The sequence below is a fragment of the Chironomus tepperi genome, unplaced genomic scaffold (genome assembly GCF_022539635.2).
Source record: "Chironomus tepperi strain 1889 unplaced genomic scaffold, CSIRO-AGI_Ctep_v1 contig_393, whole genome shotgun sequence".
Classification (NCBI taxonomy): domain Eukaryota; kingdom Metazoa; phylum Arthropoda; class Insecta; order Diptera; family Chironomidae; genus Chironomus; species Chironomus tepperi.
In genome coordinates, this window is record NW_027226515.1 from 383,459 (window position 1) to 403,508 (window position 20,050).

General features: G+C 31.4%; 2 protein-coding genes across 2 annotated transcripts in view; both read right to left on the bottom strand.

The window, feature by feature from the left end:
* The window catches only part of LOC139096486 (titin homolog), an 89,254-nt gene that overhangs the window by 30,693 nt on the left and 38,511 nt on the right, over nt 1-20,050 (bottom strand). The window contains exons 6-12 of the mRNA XM_070648201.1: nt 12,995-13,678; nt 12,279-12,800; nt 10,209-10,925; nt 9,872-10,044; nt 8,330-8,411; nt 3,805-5,116; nt 3,608-3,740 (exon numbers count right to left, since the gene is read on the bottom strand). Of these exons, the coding sequence (XP_070504302.1) occupies nt 3,608-3,740; nt 3,805-5,116; nt 8,330-8,411; nt 9,872-10,044; nt 10,209-10,925; nt 12,279-12,800; nt 12,995-13,678 (3,623 nt within the window). The remainder of the gene's footprint in view (nt 1-3,607; nt 3,741-3,804; nt 5,117-8,329; nt 8,412-9,871; nt 10,045-10,208; nt 10,926-12,278; nt 12,801-12,994; nt 13,679-20,050) is intronic.
* Nucleotides 14,065-20,015, bottom strand: LOC139096443 (muscle M-line assembly protein unc-89-like). The gene is made up of 6 exons (XM_070648153.1): nt 18,765-20,015; nt 18,603-18,671; nt 17,662-18,338; nt 16,984-17,462; nt 15,372-16,793; nt 14,065-15,049 (listed from the first exon to the last, which is right to left on the bottom strand). Exons 1-6 carry the CDS (start codon nt 19,353-19,355, stop codon nt 14,256-14,258), a joined length of 4,032 nt encoding a protein of 1,343 aa, XP_070504254.1. The 5' UTR covers nt 19,356-20,015; the 3' UTR covers nt 14,065-14,255.

Sequence of the window (20,050 nt, forward strand, 5' to 3'; positions counted from 1 at the left end):
TTAAATGTATCGTCACGTTTTATGCTCCTTTTGTTCATATCATATTTTCATTCGCATAACAATAATTAAATTTATGCGACATATGACACAATATGAACAATATTTACCGTCAAAACAAACGCCCACGAGCACTTTTCAAATGAATAAATCACATGCGGTAAAAAATTGTTAAGTGTATCGAGTTGATTTTTATTAATAATAGACTTTCGAGTACAAGCAGACTGTGTACAGTAGTCATAAATTTATTTTTAAAGTAATAAAGAAAAAAAATTTCTTTTCCGAAACAAATTCGCGCTAAAAGTCTTTAATCTCTTTCTACTTATTTCTTTATTTTATCTTTTATACACTGCGTTAAACTTTCGGCCTACACACAACCGCGTGCAAATCATGAATAAATGTGATGTGAGAAACTTAATAATTTTTATTTTTTTTTGTTTATGCCACTGTGCTCAGATGTAATATTTTTTCTTTCGTACTTTACTTACTCTTCTCAATTTACTTCTTCTGTTTCTCTTTTTTTCTTTGAAAAGAAATATTGTACTTGAAAATGAATTGTGAGAAGGAAAAAAAGCAATAGTTTCAGCTTAAAGTGTTTTGAATTGATAAGTGTTTATGCATCTTATCTGTGTGTATGAGTAGAGAGTAAGGCTAAAAAGAGAGTTATTTCTATTTAGGATGTTGAAAACAAATTTTTAAAATTTTAACAAATTCCGTTATTTGAACTGAATCCTTTGATGAAATATCAATGATTCAAGGTGTCTTAAATAGTTGAATTGAAAAGTTTTCGAAACCAAAAACAAATTAATCAAATTTATATTCTAATCCATCAGTATTGTTCAAACTTTTTTAAACCAAACTATAGCTTGTTTTATAGTACACAGTTTGAAAAACACTGATCATCTTCATTTAACAAATTTTGAGTTTTTAATATAAATTAACAATTAAGCAAAAGTTTTACGATAGAAACTTTTCCCTTCCATTAGTGGATGCCTTCAGAGAATGTTCCAAAAATTTCCTTTATCCTTTAGATCTCCTTGAATAGTTTGCATAATTAGACTAAACAGATGAGAGTGTAAATTGAGCTATATGTAAGTAACAAGATACAAAATTTTAAATGTACATTTTGAAACTTTTTGATGAACGTGAGAATATTTGGTTTTGTAATTCTTAAATTTTCCGCGTAGTAAAATGTAAAGCATTTCAACACGATAAAGATTAATTTGCTAGAATGCAAATATAATTTAACATAAATGTTTTAAGCATACTTAAATATTTCATAAGATGAAGTTTCCTTTAAATGCAAGAATGTAGAATCATTTCCTATATTTTTAACAGTTTCTAATGCTATATTTTATATTATGAAAGATGCTTTTAAGTCATTCTACATACTTTACAATATTTTTGTATAAAGAGCTGATTCATTTTAAGCTATGAATTATTTAATATGCACACATGTTTCTTCAAGTATAAAAATGCAATCTGAGAATTATTGAAGCATTAATCAGCAGTGGAAAGTTACTTTGCATTTTTTATAGTTTAAGAGAAAATAATTGATTAAAGTGGAAACTTAAAATTTATATTGAAGAAAATTATTAAATATTTTTAAAGACGCTCAAAAGTTTTATACCTAGACAGAAAATATGCAAATGCTAGAGCAAACTTAGTGTAAAATAAAAGAAAAGAATCCATCTCCACATGAGAACCTTTAATAAAAGTTTCACACACTACACGAGAAAAAGTTTAGCAATATTTGAAAAGTGTTCACTTATGCAAATTACATTTCATCATCATACATATTGCTAAATGATGCATGCATAAAAACTTTTTCATTTTGATCATACGACTTCTTATTATTTGATATCCTAGCTGACATTTTCGCATAAGTTATGAAAAAAAAGAATTATTTTAAAATATTTTACATAAAAAGATATGAAAATTCAATAAGTTTCATGAATTAACGATCATAACAGTACTTATCATCATATTCACCCATATGCAAACTTTCCCTTATTTCTTCATATGTTCCCTCATTTCCTCCATCAAAAAGCAAACGAAATGGAAAAAATTCAATTTTCAATTATATTTTTTATGAGCATATGAATATGAAGCTTAATGGTACATGCTCATATAGAACTAAATTGAATTGAAATGAGTGAATCAATTCTAAAGGCATTACATTCAATATGGAACAAGTATTTTTAAACAAATTTTAATTGACAAAGAAACTCGAACATTTATTCTGATTGCTTGTTGTTAAATCTACTTCATTCATAATTTTTGTTGATTTCGTACCAATAAACGTATGCACGTTCAAAATTGAAATATTTAAATGTTTGGATAGCATTCCTAAAATGCACCTTATGTACTTATATCGGACTGGAAATGTTTTTAAACAATCATTTTTTTGCATAAAATATTAATGCTTGCCATTTCACAATTGAATTTCCACGCCGTAAATGACATAAATGAGGAAAAAAAAAGAAATAAATACGATGGAGAAAAACTAGGGAGACGGCGAATGTGAGGAAGGAAACGCAAGAATGTTAAACATTTCCATATCATTTCATTTTACGGAAATTAAACTCTTTTTTTTATATCATTGTTGTTATGCTTCTTTGGCTTCAGTTAATTTATTTTTAATGCTTTGTTAACAGTCGCAATTTTTTCCACATTTTTTGTGGTTTCTATAACAGTTCTCTGTTGTGATTGACAGAAAAAAGGAGAACGAAGATAAATTTATCAGCCTTTATTTTTGACAAAATTCAATGGATGGAAATTTTATAGCTTTTGGTAGTTTCATGTGAAAAATGTATGACTTCGGCTTAACTTTTGATAATAAATGATGTAATAATTTTAATCAATTAATATTTCTGGTAGATTGAATAAATCATCAACTTTTCTACAGAAATTCCGCAATTATTTACATGGTAATCTAGGTGCTGATCATCAACTCCTGTCAGCAATCATATTTTTTTCTCAGAATATTTTCGATAGTCATACAATTTTTTTTATGCCTTTGTAGTCATATCATCCATCATAACCGCATACGTTAGGGAGCTTCCTTTAGGGCACCATACTGTGTCGTATAAATAATGTGATGTAATTTTTTCACATGTCGTTGAGATATTTGTCAGAAAAAGATGTGAAAAAGGAGGAAATGAAAGTAAAAAGTTAAAATGAAGAAACAAAACAGCATGAAGTACTCATACCAATGCCTAAACTTGCTTTAGATGTGATTTGACAAATTTTTCTGCTGAAAAATAATCTTTATATATTTTTTTCGTTTACGGAAATTCTTTTTGCATTTATTTGACATTTGCAGGAATATCCTGTATACACTCGACGAGAGTGAACATGTCATTTGATTTTGAATAGAATGGAAATGTCTAAGAATAAGAAGGAATGAAACGTGAGTTGAAAAGTTATTTGAAAGGCATTTTTCTCGATAGAATTCTATCAAATAAGCACTTAAAGCTGTCAGTCAAAATAGTATGCAGCCACTTATGCTAAATTTTCTTCCTTAAAAATCCCAAGTTAAGAAATTGTTTGTGGCTAGACAAGTCATTGAACAAAATTTGTACTAAAAGTTTTCTTATTAAAAACTCACCTTCAAAAAGTCTCGCAGCCAAAGGACTTCTGGTTTGGGATCACCAATAACTTCACACATAATAATGACTGTATCGCCTTCGATTGCTTCACTTGATCGTGGTCTTATAAGGAATAAGGGTTCTTTCGAGTATCTATTTATGATAGAAAAAGTTTTTAAATGTAAAATATAATGTAAAAAATTCACAAAAAGCTTACGGTGCATCAGGTGCTACAATCGATGGAATAACTCGGGATTTTTTGTCACCGTTCTCAATGATGTTGATACGACAAGTACTTTCTACTCTTCCGACAGCATTCGATGCTACACATGTGTACGTGCCTGCATCCTTTATTGTCGTTTCCGTTATTATCAATGTAACGATTCCTTCGCAATCCAATGATGCTTGAATTTTTCGACTCGGTCGCAATCTAATACCATTATGATGCCAAGTTACACCTACAGAAGGATATGCTTCAACTTGTGCTTGCAAATGAATATCCTGGCCTTCATTATACGTGCAAACGATGTCAAGTGGTTTGATGAATTCTGGTGAAATGTAAGCGCGGATACCTTTATCGACTGTAAGATTACAATGACATGAGACTGAACCGAGTTCATTGCGTGCAGTAACTGTATATTGTCCGCTATCCTCAAGATATGTTCGTGAAATTTCAAGTGTACTAAATTGATCCTCTTGTAAGAATGCAATACGAGCGTCCTCGATAAGTTTAATGCCTTCTTTAAACCACTCAATTGTTGCATGTGGTACAGCGAGTACTTGGCATGTAAGTCGTACGGGATAAGTACATTGAACTCGTCGATCTCTTAATCTCATTGTAAATTGTGGCAAAATTTCATCGTCAACACTCAATTGCTCTAAATCAGTTTCAATGTTCTTCTTTAATTTGTTATCTGCTTCAAGTAATTTTGGATCTGTAACAGTTTGTACGCGTGCAAACGTTGATACGCGACCCTCTTTATTTGACGCTTCACATGTATAACGGCCATTATCATTTTCTGTAACATTGTGAATTATCAAACGACATAATGGACCCATAACAGAGATTACATGTTTCTCATTTGAATCTATTCTAATGCCGTCCTTGTACCAAACAATGTCGGGACGTGGTGAACCCATTGCAACGCATTCAAGTGTTATGTCATCATTGATGAGTGCTTTAAGCTGTCCGGGTAGTATTTTTGTAAATTCAGGCAATTTTACGACATCTCCAAACATTATCGGATATGTGGTTTGTGTCGATGGTCCATAACCATAACGATTACGTGGTGTCACACGGAAGTGATATTCGCAGCCATGTTTAAGATTAAAAACGTCAAAACTTGCTAGTCCCGATGTACCAATCTCCTTCCATGTAGCGTCACCTTCCTTTCCGACGAGCCATGCATCAATACGATAACCAACTACTGGAGCTGCATCGTTACATTGCGGTTTCATCCATGATAAGCTCAAGTGATTGGCACTGCTGTCAATGACTGTTGGCTCATTTGGTATTTGACCTGGGGGATCTTTTTTTGTTTTTGTATTAACAATTGTGGAGCACATGCATTCATTCATTACATATTGTCGAATTGAGAGAAATGGAATTCATAATGTGTTGTGCAATTTTGTAAATTGAGTACACAAAATTGACATGAAAAAAGAGAAAATAAAGAAAAACAGTTGCTATTTTATTATTCAAGTTCTTTTTTTTTTCATTTCATGCTGCAATAATTGCAATAAGCTCCTTATGTTGGCTTTGTTTGTCAATTCCACTGTATTTTTCATTCGATATGTGAAGCTTTATATAAGAAAAATCCATGAAGTGATCGAAACTAATTTTGAGTTCAAATTTTTTCAATAAAATAAGTGTAAATACAATAGATATGAAGATTTATTTAAATAACGCTTTGGGTGTTGCTTAAGTAAAATTGATAGTTGACAAAAAGAAAATTGATAAAAACTCTTCATACTGTGACTTTGAAGTCTACTCCTTTGAACTACTCACTGTGACTTAAGTCGCAACTCAATTCATAAGAAAATAACACAATTGTTTTAAATCGTTTTATTAAAAAAAGAATTTTTCAAATAACATAATGCTAAAGTATTTCTTTTATTGAAAGTTACAATTGAATGATAATATTATATATTCATATCATATTTCATTTATGATTGATGTTTGATTGATTCCTGAGGAAGAACATTCTCGAGTGCAAATATCTCAACACTCATGAATTGCTATGGAGAATGTTTAAAATTGAATTTGTTTCCAATTCCCAATGTAGCTTTTGGCAGACTTTGATAAACAAAGAAAGATGGAAAATCAAATACATTTTCCATAATATGAAACATTTGGCATCGATTTTTCTTCTCAGTGTCATTGGTTTTAAATTTTATTTCTATCATTACATAACAGTTTTGAGGTTTTTAAAATAATCTCATTAAAAAAATCTCTGCTGAAATTTTAAATTTATCAATTTTATGAGAAAACTCAGCCCAATTTGACAATATTAAATTGATTAAATTAAAAATTCCTGAAGATTTTTACTAATAACTGAAAGTTCTAATATGATAAATAAAGCTACTATGTAATGAGAATTCACTCAGATAAAAAAGAAGTTTTCCTTAAAGGAATTCCAATCAAATCCATTAAATTGATCAAAACAAATGGTTACAGATTGAAAATTCATTGAATTAATTTGCAGATTATTCAACAGAATTGTTGTATTGTTCTTAAGAAAAAAGGGAATAAAATTAATTAAGTAAAGTTAAATTAAATTTCACAACGCATCATGAATTGAAAATTGTGTATGAAATAAAGTGAAAGAAGTTTTTAAATTAAAATCTACAAATAGAAAAACATTAAAAATTGATAAAAAAATCGATGTAAAAATTGAAAAGTAAAAATAACAAAAATTTCAGCAAGTAAAAAATATGTGTTTATGAAGAAATAATCAAGTCTCATGAAGATTTATTGAAATTTGTTTTTCTAAAAATTCAAACTCTTCTCAAATTCTTCATTAAACATTGAAAATAATTAATTTTAACATTCAAGCGACCAAAAAAAAAATTCTACTCGATTTTATTACAATTCACACGACCGACTTTGGCGCTTGATGAGCATTTCCTATAAAAAGTTTGATGTTGAATTTTAATTCTGATTTGAAGAAAGATATATGCAGATAAAAAGTATTAAAAATTATCAAAGAACACGTTAAATATGATTTTTTCTATTTTAAATGAAATTGAAGGCAATAAAACTTTTCCATTTCCAAGTCAAATAAAAATCAAAAATTAATTCTATAATTATGATTTAAGATATTAAACAAAAAAAAGACATGTTATAAAGTAACATTATGCTCGATTATTGTGTCATTATCCCTTCTCTTCCTCTCTTTCTCTCTCTCTCTAGAATATGTTTTGCATTGTGTACAAAAAAGTGATTTAATTTTATTTTTTAAATGTTGAACTGAAACGAAAGAAGACATATCATAACAATTATATAGCAATCGCAACAGATTTTGCTTACATTAAACGATTATTGAGTCATACTTACATTTTATGACAATTTCAGTTAAACACAAACAAATATGAACATAAGAATAAAATAATTTTTTAAATCGTTTCCATTTCTGAAATGGAATTTTCTTCTGTTTTCAAGTTCAAGGTTTGGTTTTATAAAATTTCTAAACGGAATTTTAAATTTTAAACTTTTTATAATTTTATGGGATGTAAATTTCCACATGTCATAAACCCCTTAGTGTTAGGCAACTTATAAGTCAAATTTTCATAGAATTTTTATGACAAAAAATGCTTTGTAGACTGGAAAATATTTATAAAATATAGTCATATTTTGTATAGCACGCTGTCAGGGTTATTTTTCTATAAAACATACTTTTGGCATTGTTGTAAATCTCAGAGGAAAAATAAATTTCCATTCAAATAAAAAGAACCCATAATCCGTTTAAATTATCCCTCAAACAAGCACTATTAAAAAATCACTTCACTAATTTTATGCATGAAAATATTGTAAAACACGACAAACTTGACATTATACATATAGAAATGTTATATACCATTACACTTATCTTTATGTTCTCTTGATTTATTATACACGCACTTCAATTCTTCTTTATTTCTATCTGACACTTAATTCTCACATGGATCGTTATAAAATTTATTCACTTCCCCTCATAATCTCATCATATACACAAAGGAAATTCTCTCACAGTTATTGGATGAAAAAAAAATTATACGCAATTTCCATATCGTGTGAACACACAAGATTTTTCTTATTTTTAAAAAATACACAATGAAAACGAACATTCCATGGCGACACATTAATTTTAATGGCATACCATTATCACTTTTTATGATCGAAAACTTTTAACACAAAAAATGGCACTTATTAATGTAAAATATTTTTATGAAAGTCAATTTGCATAAATTATTTTTTTCATCAACAGCTTTTTTAGTTCCTTCTTTTCTCCTTTTTACACGCATCACTTTACTGCATGTAAAGTATGTATGTAGATGGAGACATTTTCATAAGGTCACTATAGTAAAATAAAATTGATTCTAAAAGTTAATTTATAAGTCAGTCAACATCCAGTGATCAACAAAATAGACACTGGAATATGTTATAAACAATGTTGGACGGTAACAGTGGTAAGTGACATGACAAATCAAGAGCTTATTGCAATTACGGAAAGATTTTATATATCCTTCGAACGCCTACTTACTTTTCATGTATGAAACATCGGCAAAGTCAATATTTGACAGTTGTGATGAATCGCCACTGCTTAGTTCCTGCCTTTCTCGGACCTGTCAACAACAGTTTCAACATTTTCTTCAACTTTTTCTTCATTTTTCTTTTCATCTTTTTTGCCTGTACGGGCTTGTTTAACCTATCATTGGTATTTTTCATATTTTGATAGTATTTTTTAAGATTGTTAGTTGGATTTTTTTTTTCATTCAATTAATGCGAGTTATGGAGCCAAGTCATTAGAAAGCAATAGTATGTTACAGTGTTGCAAGCCGGAAAATAAAGGAGAAAAAAAGAATAAAAAAAAATAAAATTGTGCGATAAGCAAATTAGTGGAAAATTATTTTCTCATTCCGATTTACATTTTCTACATGGACTCGCGGTCGAGTTCATAAAATGTAAATGAGCACAAGCAATTAAGTAGAAATTAAGGTGTTTAGGTGATTTAAATCTCTGGCAGTATTTATACATTTAATTTAATATAATGTAGTAGGGTGAAATGGTATATTGAGTCAGTGTTAATGCCTTTAATGGTGCTATAGTTCATGACGTGTATTAAGCTCAAAGCTGTGTGTCACTGTAAGTCTTAAATGAGGATGAAGAAATATTCAAATTAGAGAGATTGTCTCTTGTAAAGTTGAAATTCTTCCTAACTAAAATATATTTGAATATCAAGGGATGGATATAGGAGCATCAGAAATTTATTTTTCACTTTTATTCACGACAAAATGAAAGTATTCTTTGGGTACTGCTTATATATCACATGTCGATGGAAGAAATTATTTCTGCTGATTTATCATCCCCTGATCAATTTATTTATTCATTTACATAAATCAGCAGAGAGATTATTTTACTTTTTAGATGCTTCTCTACTAATTGAGCTTTTTGTCCAAAAAATTGCTATTTCAACATGGAATGATGAGAGTCGTTAAAAAGGAAAAGAGCCAGCTTTAAAAGTAGTTTTATTAAATTAAAGAGGAAGGAAATTTTGCTCCATAATTTATGTACCAAAAAAATAAAACGAAAATGTTTTCTTCCTTTAAATATATTTTAAGCCAATAAATTAAAGTCAAAGGAACTTTTTTATGCCATGACAACTATATGATTTTCTATGCTTTTTCTTTCTCTACGTTCAACTCTCACTCTCCCTCTGTGGTATAAATTTCGCTCCATTAAATCACGACATTCAACAAACTACATTTTTTTTGAATTATTTTCTCCTGCTCATACTTGATGTACACAGTGCCACTGAACGAGAATGTAAATCTATTGCATGCAATCACGAAAGAATGAGATGAGATATATGTTTATGTATGTGTGTGTATTAATATAAATTATAGCGAGTGCTAGAAAACATGTCGAATATTCAGTGTACTAAGGGTTTGAGATGGTAATAAAAAATGAGTTAATGCCTGAATAAATTTGTAATAAATTTTCATTCTTAAAGTGTTATAATTTTCGTTTTACTTATCATAATTTATGCTTTTTGAAAAAATTTAGGCTAAAAGGATTAACTCACCGTAACTTGACAGAAAGAGCGATCAACACCGTGCCTATTTCTTGCAGTAATGAAATAAATTCCTGAGTCATTCTCCTTAGACTCTTTAATAGAGAATCGTACGTAATCGTTGAAGACTTCTTTGATTGTGCGACCGGCATTGGTAATATCCCTGGCGCCCTTATACCATTGAACTAGAGCAATGTTGTTTTATTTATGTATGCATTGGTGATAAAGTGCAATTAAATGAAATGAAAATAAAATAAATAGTATAAGTAAACAGTATTACAATAATAAAATGATTGCTAAGATTTTTTTTTCTTATTCATTCAGTCTTGGAATGCAATAAAATACTTACTTCTTGGCTTTGGCTCGCCTTGAACTCTGAATGACATGGAGAATGGATCACCAGCACGAATCTTGATTTCTGGTTGTGGACGTGTCAAAAATATTGGTGGTTTTTGACCTTTACCAACTTGATTTGGATTAATAATATCAATATATGAGGCTGATTGTGATGTACCGTAGGGATTTGATAGTTTGCAAGTATATTTGGCTGCTTCATCCATTGTTGCATGATTAATGACACAGGCAAAGAATCCATTACCATCATTGAAAATGAAACGCTTTGGTGGCTTATGATCGATTGTCCATCTATCACGATACCATTCAGCTTCACAATTTGGTTGTGATTCAACAAACAATGCAATGCTACCACCTGATGGAATATTTGTATCAACCAAGCCTGTTTTAAAGTATGGCTTTAATGGATCACGATGATAATAACGATGAACGCGATTGAATTGATTCTCAACGGAGCCCTCATATTGAACATTGTGACTGATGCTATCACTACAGCCATTGCATTCAGCTTCGCATGTATAAGTTCCTGAGTCTTCTTCCGGATCCGGTGAATGGATTATCAATTTGCATGTACCATCAGGTAATTCAGTTTGTTGGTACTTATCTCCCGGCATGATATAATCGCCATCCTTCATCCATTGAATGTGAGGCTTTGGTGTTCCACGTACACGGCACTCCAATGTCAACAAGTCATTATGGAGATTGTAGCTTTCTATGTTTGTGCAAACACAGGAGAAGAGAATTTTTTTATTGTCATTGAAACTCAAATGGAATGAAAAATGCAATTATAGTAGATTAAAAAAATTTTATCCTCTCCATGAATTTCCTTTTTTTTCTCTTTTTCTTCACATTCATTTATGCTATTTGTGATAGTGGTTTGAAAAGAATTTAAATTGATATCGAGAGCTGAAAATTTGCTTTTGATTCCGGAATGCTTTGTTTTAAATTGAATTTCATGGAATAAGGTAGATATATCTTATTCTACTTTTGGTATGAACATATTCTCCTGCCAATAAGTTACTAAAGACAGAATCATGTAACTTTTATGAAAAGAAATCTCAACATTCTAATTAAAATAGCTGTTGGAATTCACTTGAGTCAAAAGTCTTGACTTTTTTGTGGTTCGCAATTTTTCTTAATTAAAATTTTTCATCTTCAAGACATGAAATTAATTTTTTTAATCAAAAATTTTTCTCCAAAAAGAATGAAATTGTTACATATTACGACTGTGGCATGGTATGTTGAGTTCGTAAGTTCTTTTAAAAATGCGAAAAGTTTTACGATTTTGAGTTCTTTTACTATTTTTTGTTCTATAAAAACTTTCTTTTCTTTCTATGATATCTGCTGAAGTTACAAAGCTACAAAGGAGGTGGATACAGAGGAATTTGTAATGAAAATTCTCTAAACTTTTGTATTTGTTATAACTAAGTCAACTTAAATTTTCTTCCTGAATGCACACAATCGATTTTCTAGGTCTTCAACATTTCATTTTGATTCTAGCTCTTACTAATTAAATAAATGTATTTAATTATCCTCACAAAACATTCAAGCATGAAGAATAAGGAAGAACATGTTTATGAAACAGGATAAAATTCTATGCTAAATTAAAAACGTGGAGAAGCGTTGCATCCGAAAAAATATAACATAACTAAAGAAATAATAATGAATGACTGAATAGATGAATACAGTGAATGAAGTTATTATGTTACAAAGTTCTTAAATGCCATTGTAACTAAAATAAAGTAACGAAAGTTACAAAATTAAATTACAACTGCGCATTTTACGCAATATTTTGATTAAAGTATAAAAGCCAGAATTAAACATTAAGACAAAGTGACATAGTAGTTCTGAAAAAATGGTCAGTGATGAACAAGAGACGGATGAGAAATAACATTAAATAAAACGTTGACAAACAAGTAGCACAGAGCAGAACAAAAAAAACGGAACATCAATTAAGATATAAAGTGATGAACTTTTTCTCTCTTCTATCCTTTTGAAATCCTTTCATCATTCAACTAAAACTGAATGATATAAAGAATTTCAACAAAAAAGCTTCGTTTCCTACCTTTCATTTGGCGCATTACAGTAGGTGGCATACTAACAGACGGCTTAAAGCCACTATAAACCTTTAATCTAGCCGATGTTGAGTTGTCACCAAATTTGTTTGATGCAATGCATGCATATTTACCAGCATCATCGTCAGACACATCGAAAATTTCTAATATTGCTAAACCATCGGTAAATGTTTGTGTAAATTTGGATGAAGGACGGATTGGAATTCCATTTTTCTCCCACGAAATATCACATTCAGACGAGAGTAGAGAACATGTAAATTTGACAGATGATGAATTTTCTGTGACTGTTCGATCACTGAGTGGTGTAGCGAAATTCGGTCGTTCAGTTGCTGTAAATGATGCTTGAGATGGTGGAACATCAAAAAGATTAGTTGATCGATGAATTTTTGCAGCAATTTCTCTCGTACTTCTGTCTAAAAGTATCTTATTGCTGTCTTCAATTTCGTTCAAATAATTGACACCTCGTTCTGTATCAGTTATAGTACCAGATGAGAAATCTATGAAGCTCGATTCTATGAAATGAATGAATTAAACTTTATGAACTTAATGAGATAACTTTTAAGTTTTAATGATTTTTCCTTTGCAAAAGTTTGTATGAAGTGCTTAATATCACGTTTATAAAAAATTGCATGAAGATCAATAAATTTGGCTTTTAAATACAGGAAAAATCAAATAAAACGTTAATCGATTGACATGTGAAGCTTACCTCTAGGTGTGGTCTTTGAACGTTGACTCTCAGCCTTTTCATTGACATAAACGTTGCATTTTGTAGATATCTCATTGAACTGATTTTTTACACGACACTCGTATGTTCCTGCATCGTTCAATTTCGGATGTAAAATTTCAAGACACAATCTATTATAGGATTTTGTGAAGCGGTACTTTTCTCGATAGTCCTCAATCGGAAGTTCCTCATTGTTTTTATACCACTTAATTTCTGATTGTGCATTGCACTGTGAAATTTTGCAATTCAAACGAATACTCTTGTTGGTATCGTCGGCATAAATGTCACTTAGATAATTGTCAAATACAATTCGATTTCTCTTCTCACCAATTTCAAGCTCCTCGAGCGGAATGTGAGGCGGTGGATTGAATATTTTGTATACTAAATGTGATATTTCGTCTACTTTATGTGAATTTCTATCGTGCACACAACATCGATATAATCCACAATCTGTATTCATCGGATAAGTTATAATTAGTTTCACACGACCCGTATTTTCATCAATTTCTTGCTCATATGTCGTTGGTATGCCACCTGACGATGTCATGTATGATGGACGTATTTCCATATCGTCCTTATACCATTTGATTTTATGATTAGAAAAGTCCAATGAGGGTTTTATATTGCATTCAATGATTAACTTGTTAGTCACTTGATCATATGTGTCTGGAAATGAACAATTTTTTTTTCATGGATTTATAGTTTTGTTTCGAATGAATGAAAAATATTTTCCAATTTAAGGGGTGTGCAGGGTGATACATGAACAATGTGTATCGATAGGATTTTATGAAAAATATTTTCATATATAAATTAATTTCCAAATTGTCGGTTTCATGTGCTTATCAAATTTAATACTTATTGATTTTGGTAATCTCAATATTCATGGCAATCCAAATGTATTTGTGTTTGAAATTTATCCATATTGGCTATAATACCGCAAAATTCAAATGCAAGATATTATAACAAAATAAATATAAAACTATTTTATTTACTTGACATCAATGCTCATAAAATAACACAAATTTATCAGTTATTAGTTTTATTGCCGCTTATCAATATTCAGTCAATATTATTCATTCTAAAATATATGGGAGGAAGTAATCTGTGTACAAAAAACTATCAGTATGACACAATTTTTGAACATAAAATAAAATGATACAAATTGCATTACATAAAACTTAATCGTAGCTTTGAGGCATGCATCAGTTGTAATAATCATACATAATTGATACATATATCATACTTATCTCCATACACTGGAAGTAATTACAACAGTGAACAGTAAAATTTTACCTGTTAGTGTATTCAAGAACAATGGGGGATCAAAGTCTTTATGTTCATATGCATAAACCGTCACTTTTGCCTCACAATCAATGCTATTTGCATAATTTTTGACAACCAATCGATAAATTCCGGAGTCCATTGGTTGAACATTGTGAATGATGAGACATCCCTTGCCATTTTTCGTGACAATTTGACGATATTTACGTCCATGAACTAGTGGAATATCATTATAATACCAATCAAATTGTGGATATTTGCCATCAACAAATGCTACAAATTTCAATGTAGATCCTTGTGCCAAAGTTTGTGCTGTTATGCGACTTAACCAGCTCAATTTGTATCGATGGTCGTATTCTTTCTGCTTATCCAAACGTTTTGAATGATAAAGTTCACCGCCCCATTCATCCTCATCTTTTTCTTTTACATGTCGACTCTTGTACATTTTTTGTGTACGTCGATATTCAGCTCTTTCGTGAATATCATCATCTTCCTTTCCACGGAACCATACACGCAATTGACATTCATCTTCACCAACATGATTTTTTGCTTTTACAACATATCGACCTCTGTCAGCATTTTTGATAGGGTTTATGATTGTAAATGTGCAGTTACCATCATCATCATGTTCAAAATGATAACGTGGATTGTCTGTAGGCACTTCATTACCATTCTTATACCATGTAACTGTTGGTTTCGGAATACCTCTAACATGACAATCAAGAATAAGCTCATCAGTCCTCTCTTTGTAAGTATCTAAAGGATTATTTTATTATTAAAAAGTTAGTACTTTGTAATCTATTTTTGTAAATTCGTAACTTTTCTGATATAATCAAGTGCTGTACTAATTTTGAAAGCTTTTGATATAACAACATTGTTGCAAATTTTTGAACTTGAAGTGTTTAATTAAAAGCTTTGAAGTGAGTGAATATGAAAATAAATTTTTGTATACAAGCACAGACTGAATAAATTAAAAAAAGCTCAGTTATAACGGATCAGAAAAGAAAATTCAACGAATTTATTTCTATCTATCTACGAAAAAAAAACTATAATTTCAACAACTTGTAATGATTAATACCTGTTAGGAGACGAGTAAATGTTGGTGGTTGATCAGCCGTTTCTAATGGTTTTGGTACAATTATATTGACCTTGCAGGCATCAATTAAGGGTTCAGTATAGTCATTATAAAATACAACGGAGTAAGTTCCACTGTCTTGAACACGAGTATTTTCAATCTCGAGTACTGTCAAATTTCTATGTGGATTAAATTCAATTGTTCGTCTATGTGTTTCACCAATTATGCGACCATTAAAACGCCATTCTACTGTCACTTTTCCGAGAGCAGCTGCAAAACTTTCTAATCGTAAAGTTTTTCCCTTGACCATTTCTACATCAATAAGTTTATTGACAAAGTAGAATTTTTTGCGCAATTGAAAATCGGTGATGTAAAACTTGGGACGTTTCCAAATGTAAGGGAATTCAGGATCTTCTTGGCGCATTCTAACTACATCTGGCTCATAATCTCTGTTCTTTGGTTCAAAATCTTCGAATTCTGGTGGCTTGAATGCTGGTTTCTCTGTTGGTAAGTTTTCTGCTTGAATTTCTGTACTTGCTTCTGGTTCTGGCTCTGCAACAGGCTCGACAACTGGTTCAGGTTCCGGCTCTGGTTCAGGTTCTTTTATTTCTTCAACTGGTTCTGGTGTAGGCTCTTTTGTTTCTTCAACTGTTTCTGGCTCGGTTTCTGTGACAATCTCAGGTTCAGGTTCTGGTTCTTTTTGTTCTTCAGCAATCTCTGACTGAACTTCAGTAGCCATTGATTCGGTTTCAGCTTCCTTAGATTCTCCAACAACAGACTGTTCTTCTTCAGGCTCACTTTCGGGACCCCAGCCTTCCTCTTCTTCTGGCTCAGAAGCTTGTTCACTTTCACTAGCTGTATATGATTCAGAACTTGCATTTTCATCACTAACTTCTTGTTCCTCTTCTTCTCCCCATGGCATCATAACTTTTTTCTTAACTAATCGATGTTTCTTTCTGCGCTTTCTTATTTTCCCACTAGCGCTAACTTTTTTGGCAGCAACTTCTGGCTCTGGTTCATAGAAGTGAAATTCTTTAACTTCTGGAACAATATCTTCCCAACGTTCTTCACCAGGTCCATATTCATGTAATTTGAAATGTTCTTTATGCTCCAAATAACGTCGATAATATTTCTCATTATATTCTTCCTCCGTTTGAAACTGAATATTCAAAACTCTACGCTCAAAACCAGCATCATTTTCAACTTCAATAACATATTCTCCATTATCCAAATATGATGGCCCTAAAATAACTAATGAAGCAATTGTATGCTCATGTACATCATCAGGATGGTTGAAGACTGTAACACGAGGCAATGGGCATAAATGAAGTGGAACCTTTTGAACATACCACTTAATTGATGGCTCAGGATTTGCAAGAATAGTACAATGAACTATTAATTGATCATCTTCGGGCTTGTAAGTGTCTAAATTGTTTATATTTATTCACACACGCGTCACCAAGTCAGCGGTAAACGATTAAAGGTGATTGATGAAAGAATAGAAGAAAAGAAAAGATAAAAAATTTGTAGCTATTAATAGAATTAATTTTAAATTTAAGTCTTGTGCATCGAAATTGCATAATGAATTTGCGAGAAATTGAATAAAATAACTTACATTGAAGCTTCCGGACAAAAGCTGGTGGAATTTTTTTTGACAATTCTTTTGTTCGCTTGATTCTTGGCACAACAATCAATTCACATTGTGTGGTAAGAGTTTCACCTTTCTCCTTATCAGTGAATGTACATTTATAAACTCCAGCATCAGCCATTTGAGAACATTCAATTCCAATGCAGCCTGTTGAGTTGCGTGTATAATCCAATATACGTGGAAATCTTTCAAAACGAATTTTTTTATCATTCTTATACCATGTAATCTCCAAATCACCGCCGCCACTTACACCACAAATGAAACGAGCATTTCTATCTTCGATGACTGTTAAGGTCGCCGGTAAATGAACGGTAAATTCAAGTTTTTCACGTTGTGCCCATAGTGACAAGGGACGAACTTTACGTTTACGCTTTTTGATCGGATCACCCCATTTATCCAGTTCAACCTTTTCTTCTACTTCTTTTGGTGGCTCTTCTACCTTACTTCTATCTGTTTTCAATTGTTGTTATTATTGATTGTGAGGTTTATTAAGTGATACGATTATCGATATGACAATTGATTTTAACGATACATTATGAAAAAAAGAAAGGAAAATTACAGATGAATGATTTGTTATATATGCAATATGAACAAAATTGAAAGTTATTTTCACTTCACTAGACTGATATATTTTTCGGATTTCACTTTTTCCACTTTTTCAATGACATTGAAATTTTTTTAAAGAAATGTAATTGATTATTACCTTTAATTGTAATAAATGTAGGTGGGATTGGACGTTCAACGTCTGTATCATAAACAGTAACTGAAGCGATTGTAGATGTTTCGCCGTTTTTGTTTTTAGCGAAACACGTGTATTCGCCAGCGTCTTTTTTAGTGACATTCAAAATTTCTAAGCTCAATAAGCCTTCGCTATTGAAAAACTTATATTTATCTGGCTTAAGTTCAACTGGATTGCCGTTTTTCAACCAGCGTACACTTAGACTTGGCCCAGTGACATTGCATGTCAATTTGGCCGTTGAACCGATCGGAACAGCACGCGATTTCAAATGTGAGATCACCAATGGCGGTCTCATCATTTGTCGCTGACGTTGCCATTCTAAATCACGGTCTCGTTCTGTCATTTCTTTTTCACTTTCTTGTGGTGCTTCTTCCTCTTCCTCGGTAGCACGTTGTTCGATGAGTTCTTGTAAAACGTCTGGTACTAACGGTGCGTCCTCCTCGACTGCTTCCCAATTAATGTCATCCTCTTCTTTCGGTGGAATTAATTCACGATCAGAGTCGTACGCTTCCTCTTCGGCCTTCTTTCGTGCAGCTTCTGCTTCGGCTTCTAGTCGTGCCTTCTCTTCGGCTTCCTTTTTAGCCTTTTATTGTTATTATTATTTATTGAGAATGTCGCGAAATGATCACAAAACATTTGGAAATGATGTCACACAATAAAATATCAAGTTCAAACTTTTTTTTCTAGCTTTCTTCTTCATTTTATGGTATATTTGTGTTCTTAATCAAAAATATCTGTGTCATGTCTGGTGTGGCACGTGCTTAGAATTTTAATTGTCTGTCTCGTGTTTTGTGTAAATTTTGTTTATTCTCGTGTAAACTTATATGTGACATCATTGAAAAAATACCTTTTCTTCTTCTTCAGCCTTCTTCTTGGCTTCAGCTTCGGCTTTTTTGCGCTTTTCCTCTTCAATAGCCTATCCATATTTAATCATGTTATTATTTTAATTCTCTTTGATCATCAAATTGATTTTTCAAATGTAGATCACATAGCCTAAAAACATACTTACTTGCTTCTTCTCTTCTTCAATTCTTATCTTTTCAGCTTCCTCAGCAGCTATCCTTTCAGCTTCTTCGCGAACAATACGCTCTTCCTCTTCACGAGCTAATCTTTCTTCCTCCTCTCTTGCCCGTTGTTCTTCCTCAGCACGTCTCTTAACTTCCTCTTCTGCTGCTTTGCGTGCAGCTTCTTCAGCTTCTTTCCTTTGCTTTTCTTCTTCTTCAACGCTTAAAGCTGGCTGTATGGATGCTAAATCACCCTCCTCTTCAATGACAACAATCTTAATTTCTTTACTAATATCACCACAACTCGCTTGATCAAGGGCACAATAATCCGTGAAGAGGAGATTGATGTATTCATCAACTTTGGCTGCGACTTGAGCAGCACCACCAGAAATGTCCATCACACATGCTTTATCGATAATTGCATGTGATGATGCTACCTGTAATTCTTTTTTATCTCCTACCTCAAATGGTGATTTCTCACGCTTGAAAAACCTGTTGATTGCTGGCTCTTGTGGAACTTCCAATAATACTGGAGCTGGAGGTGCTTCTTCAACATCCTTTGATTTACTCTTTTTTCCACGGCGTTCGCGAACCATTTTTTACCGTCTACTAATCTTTTTCTTTACTTTTCTACAACACAAAAATTTTTTGATTATAAAATCACTTTTGAACTAGAAGTTTAAAATTTTTCTTATGCGTGTTTCACCACCTAATCTCACGAATTAACCCAATTAGCTCTACGAAAAATAAATTTTTTAAATGATTTTTTTTTCTTTTCTTCTTTTTTTTTGGTTCTCACTTTGCACTAAAAATCAATTTATTTTTTTTATATTATTACCTCAACAATCGAAAGCACCAAGAAGACTGCACAAAATCAATTGACTGAATCTTATAGAAATTCAGAAAATTTCGTCAACCGATTTCTGAAATTTATGTATAAGTGATGCGAATTTGTGCGAAAATTCACATCTACAATTTAAACCTGTAATCGATTAGTAATCGCTTAAATGAGAGAATTTTAATTTGAGAGATAATGCTGTGATAAATATAGACACGACCATGCATTCATGTTTTTGTGAAGACAACAACAAAAGTCAGCAGTTGTGCATCACGGCACATTGATCTAAATTTAAAGATATTTTAAAGCCTCCACGTAATTGCATGTGATGAATGAATTTTAATTTATTTGAAGTTGGCATTAAATGTGTTAGTTTTGCTGAAACTTAATTTGACCATTAAATTTAATTCACATGAAACTGACAATTGAAAAGCTATAAAATAATGAATCATC

What these genes read in the sequence shown, in the direction of transcription:
- LOC139096443 (XM_070648153.1), bottom strand. Translation starts at nt 19,355, where the DNA reads ATGGTTCGCGAACGCCGTGGAAAAAAGAGTAAATCAAAGGATGTTGAA. An exon ending in TCATTGAAAAAGTGGAAAAA is followed by an intron (nt 17,463 to 17,661) that starts GTGAAATCCGAA and finishes GAAAACAGATAG; the next exon opens with AAGTAAGGTAGAAGAGCCAC. An exon ending in ATTTACTCGTCTCCTAACAG is followed by an intron (nt 15,050 to 15,371) that starts GTATTAATCATT and finishes ATAATCCTTTAG; the next exon opens with ATACTTACAAAGAGAGGACT.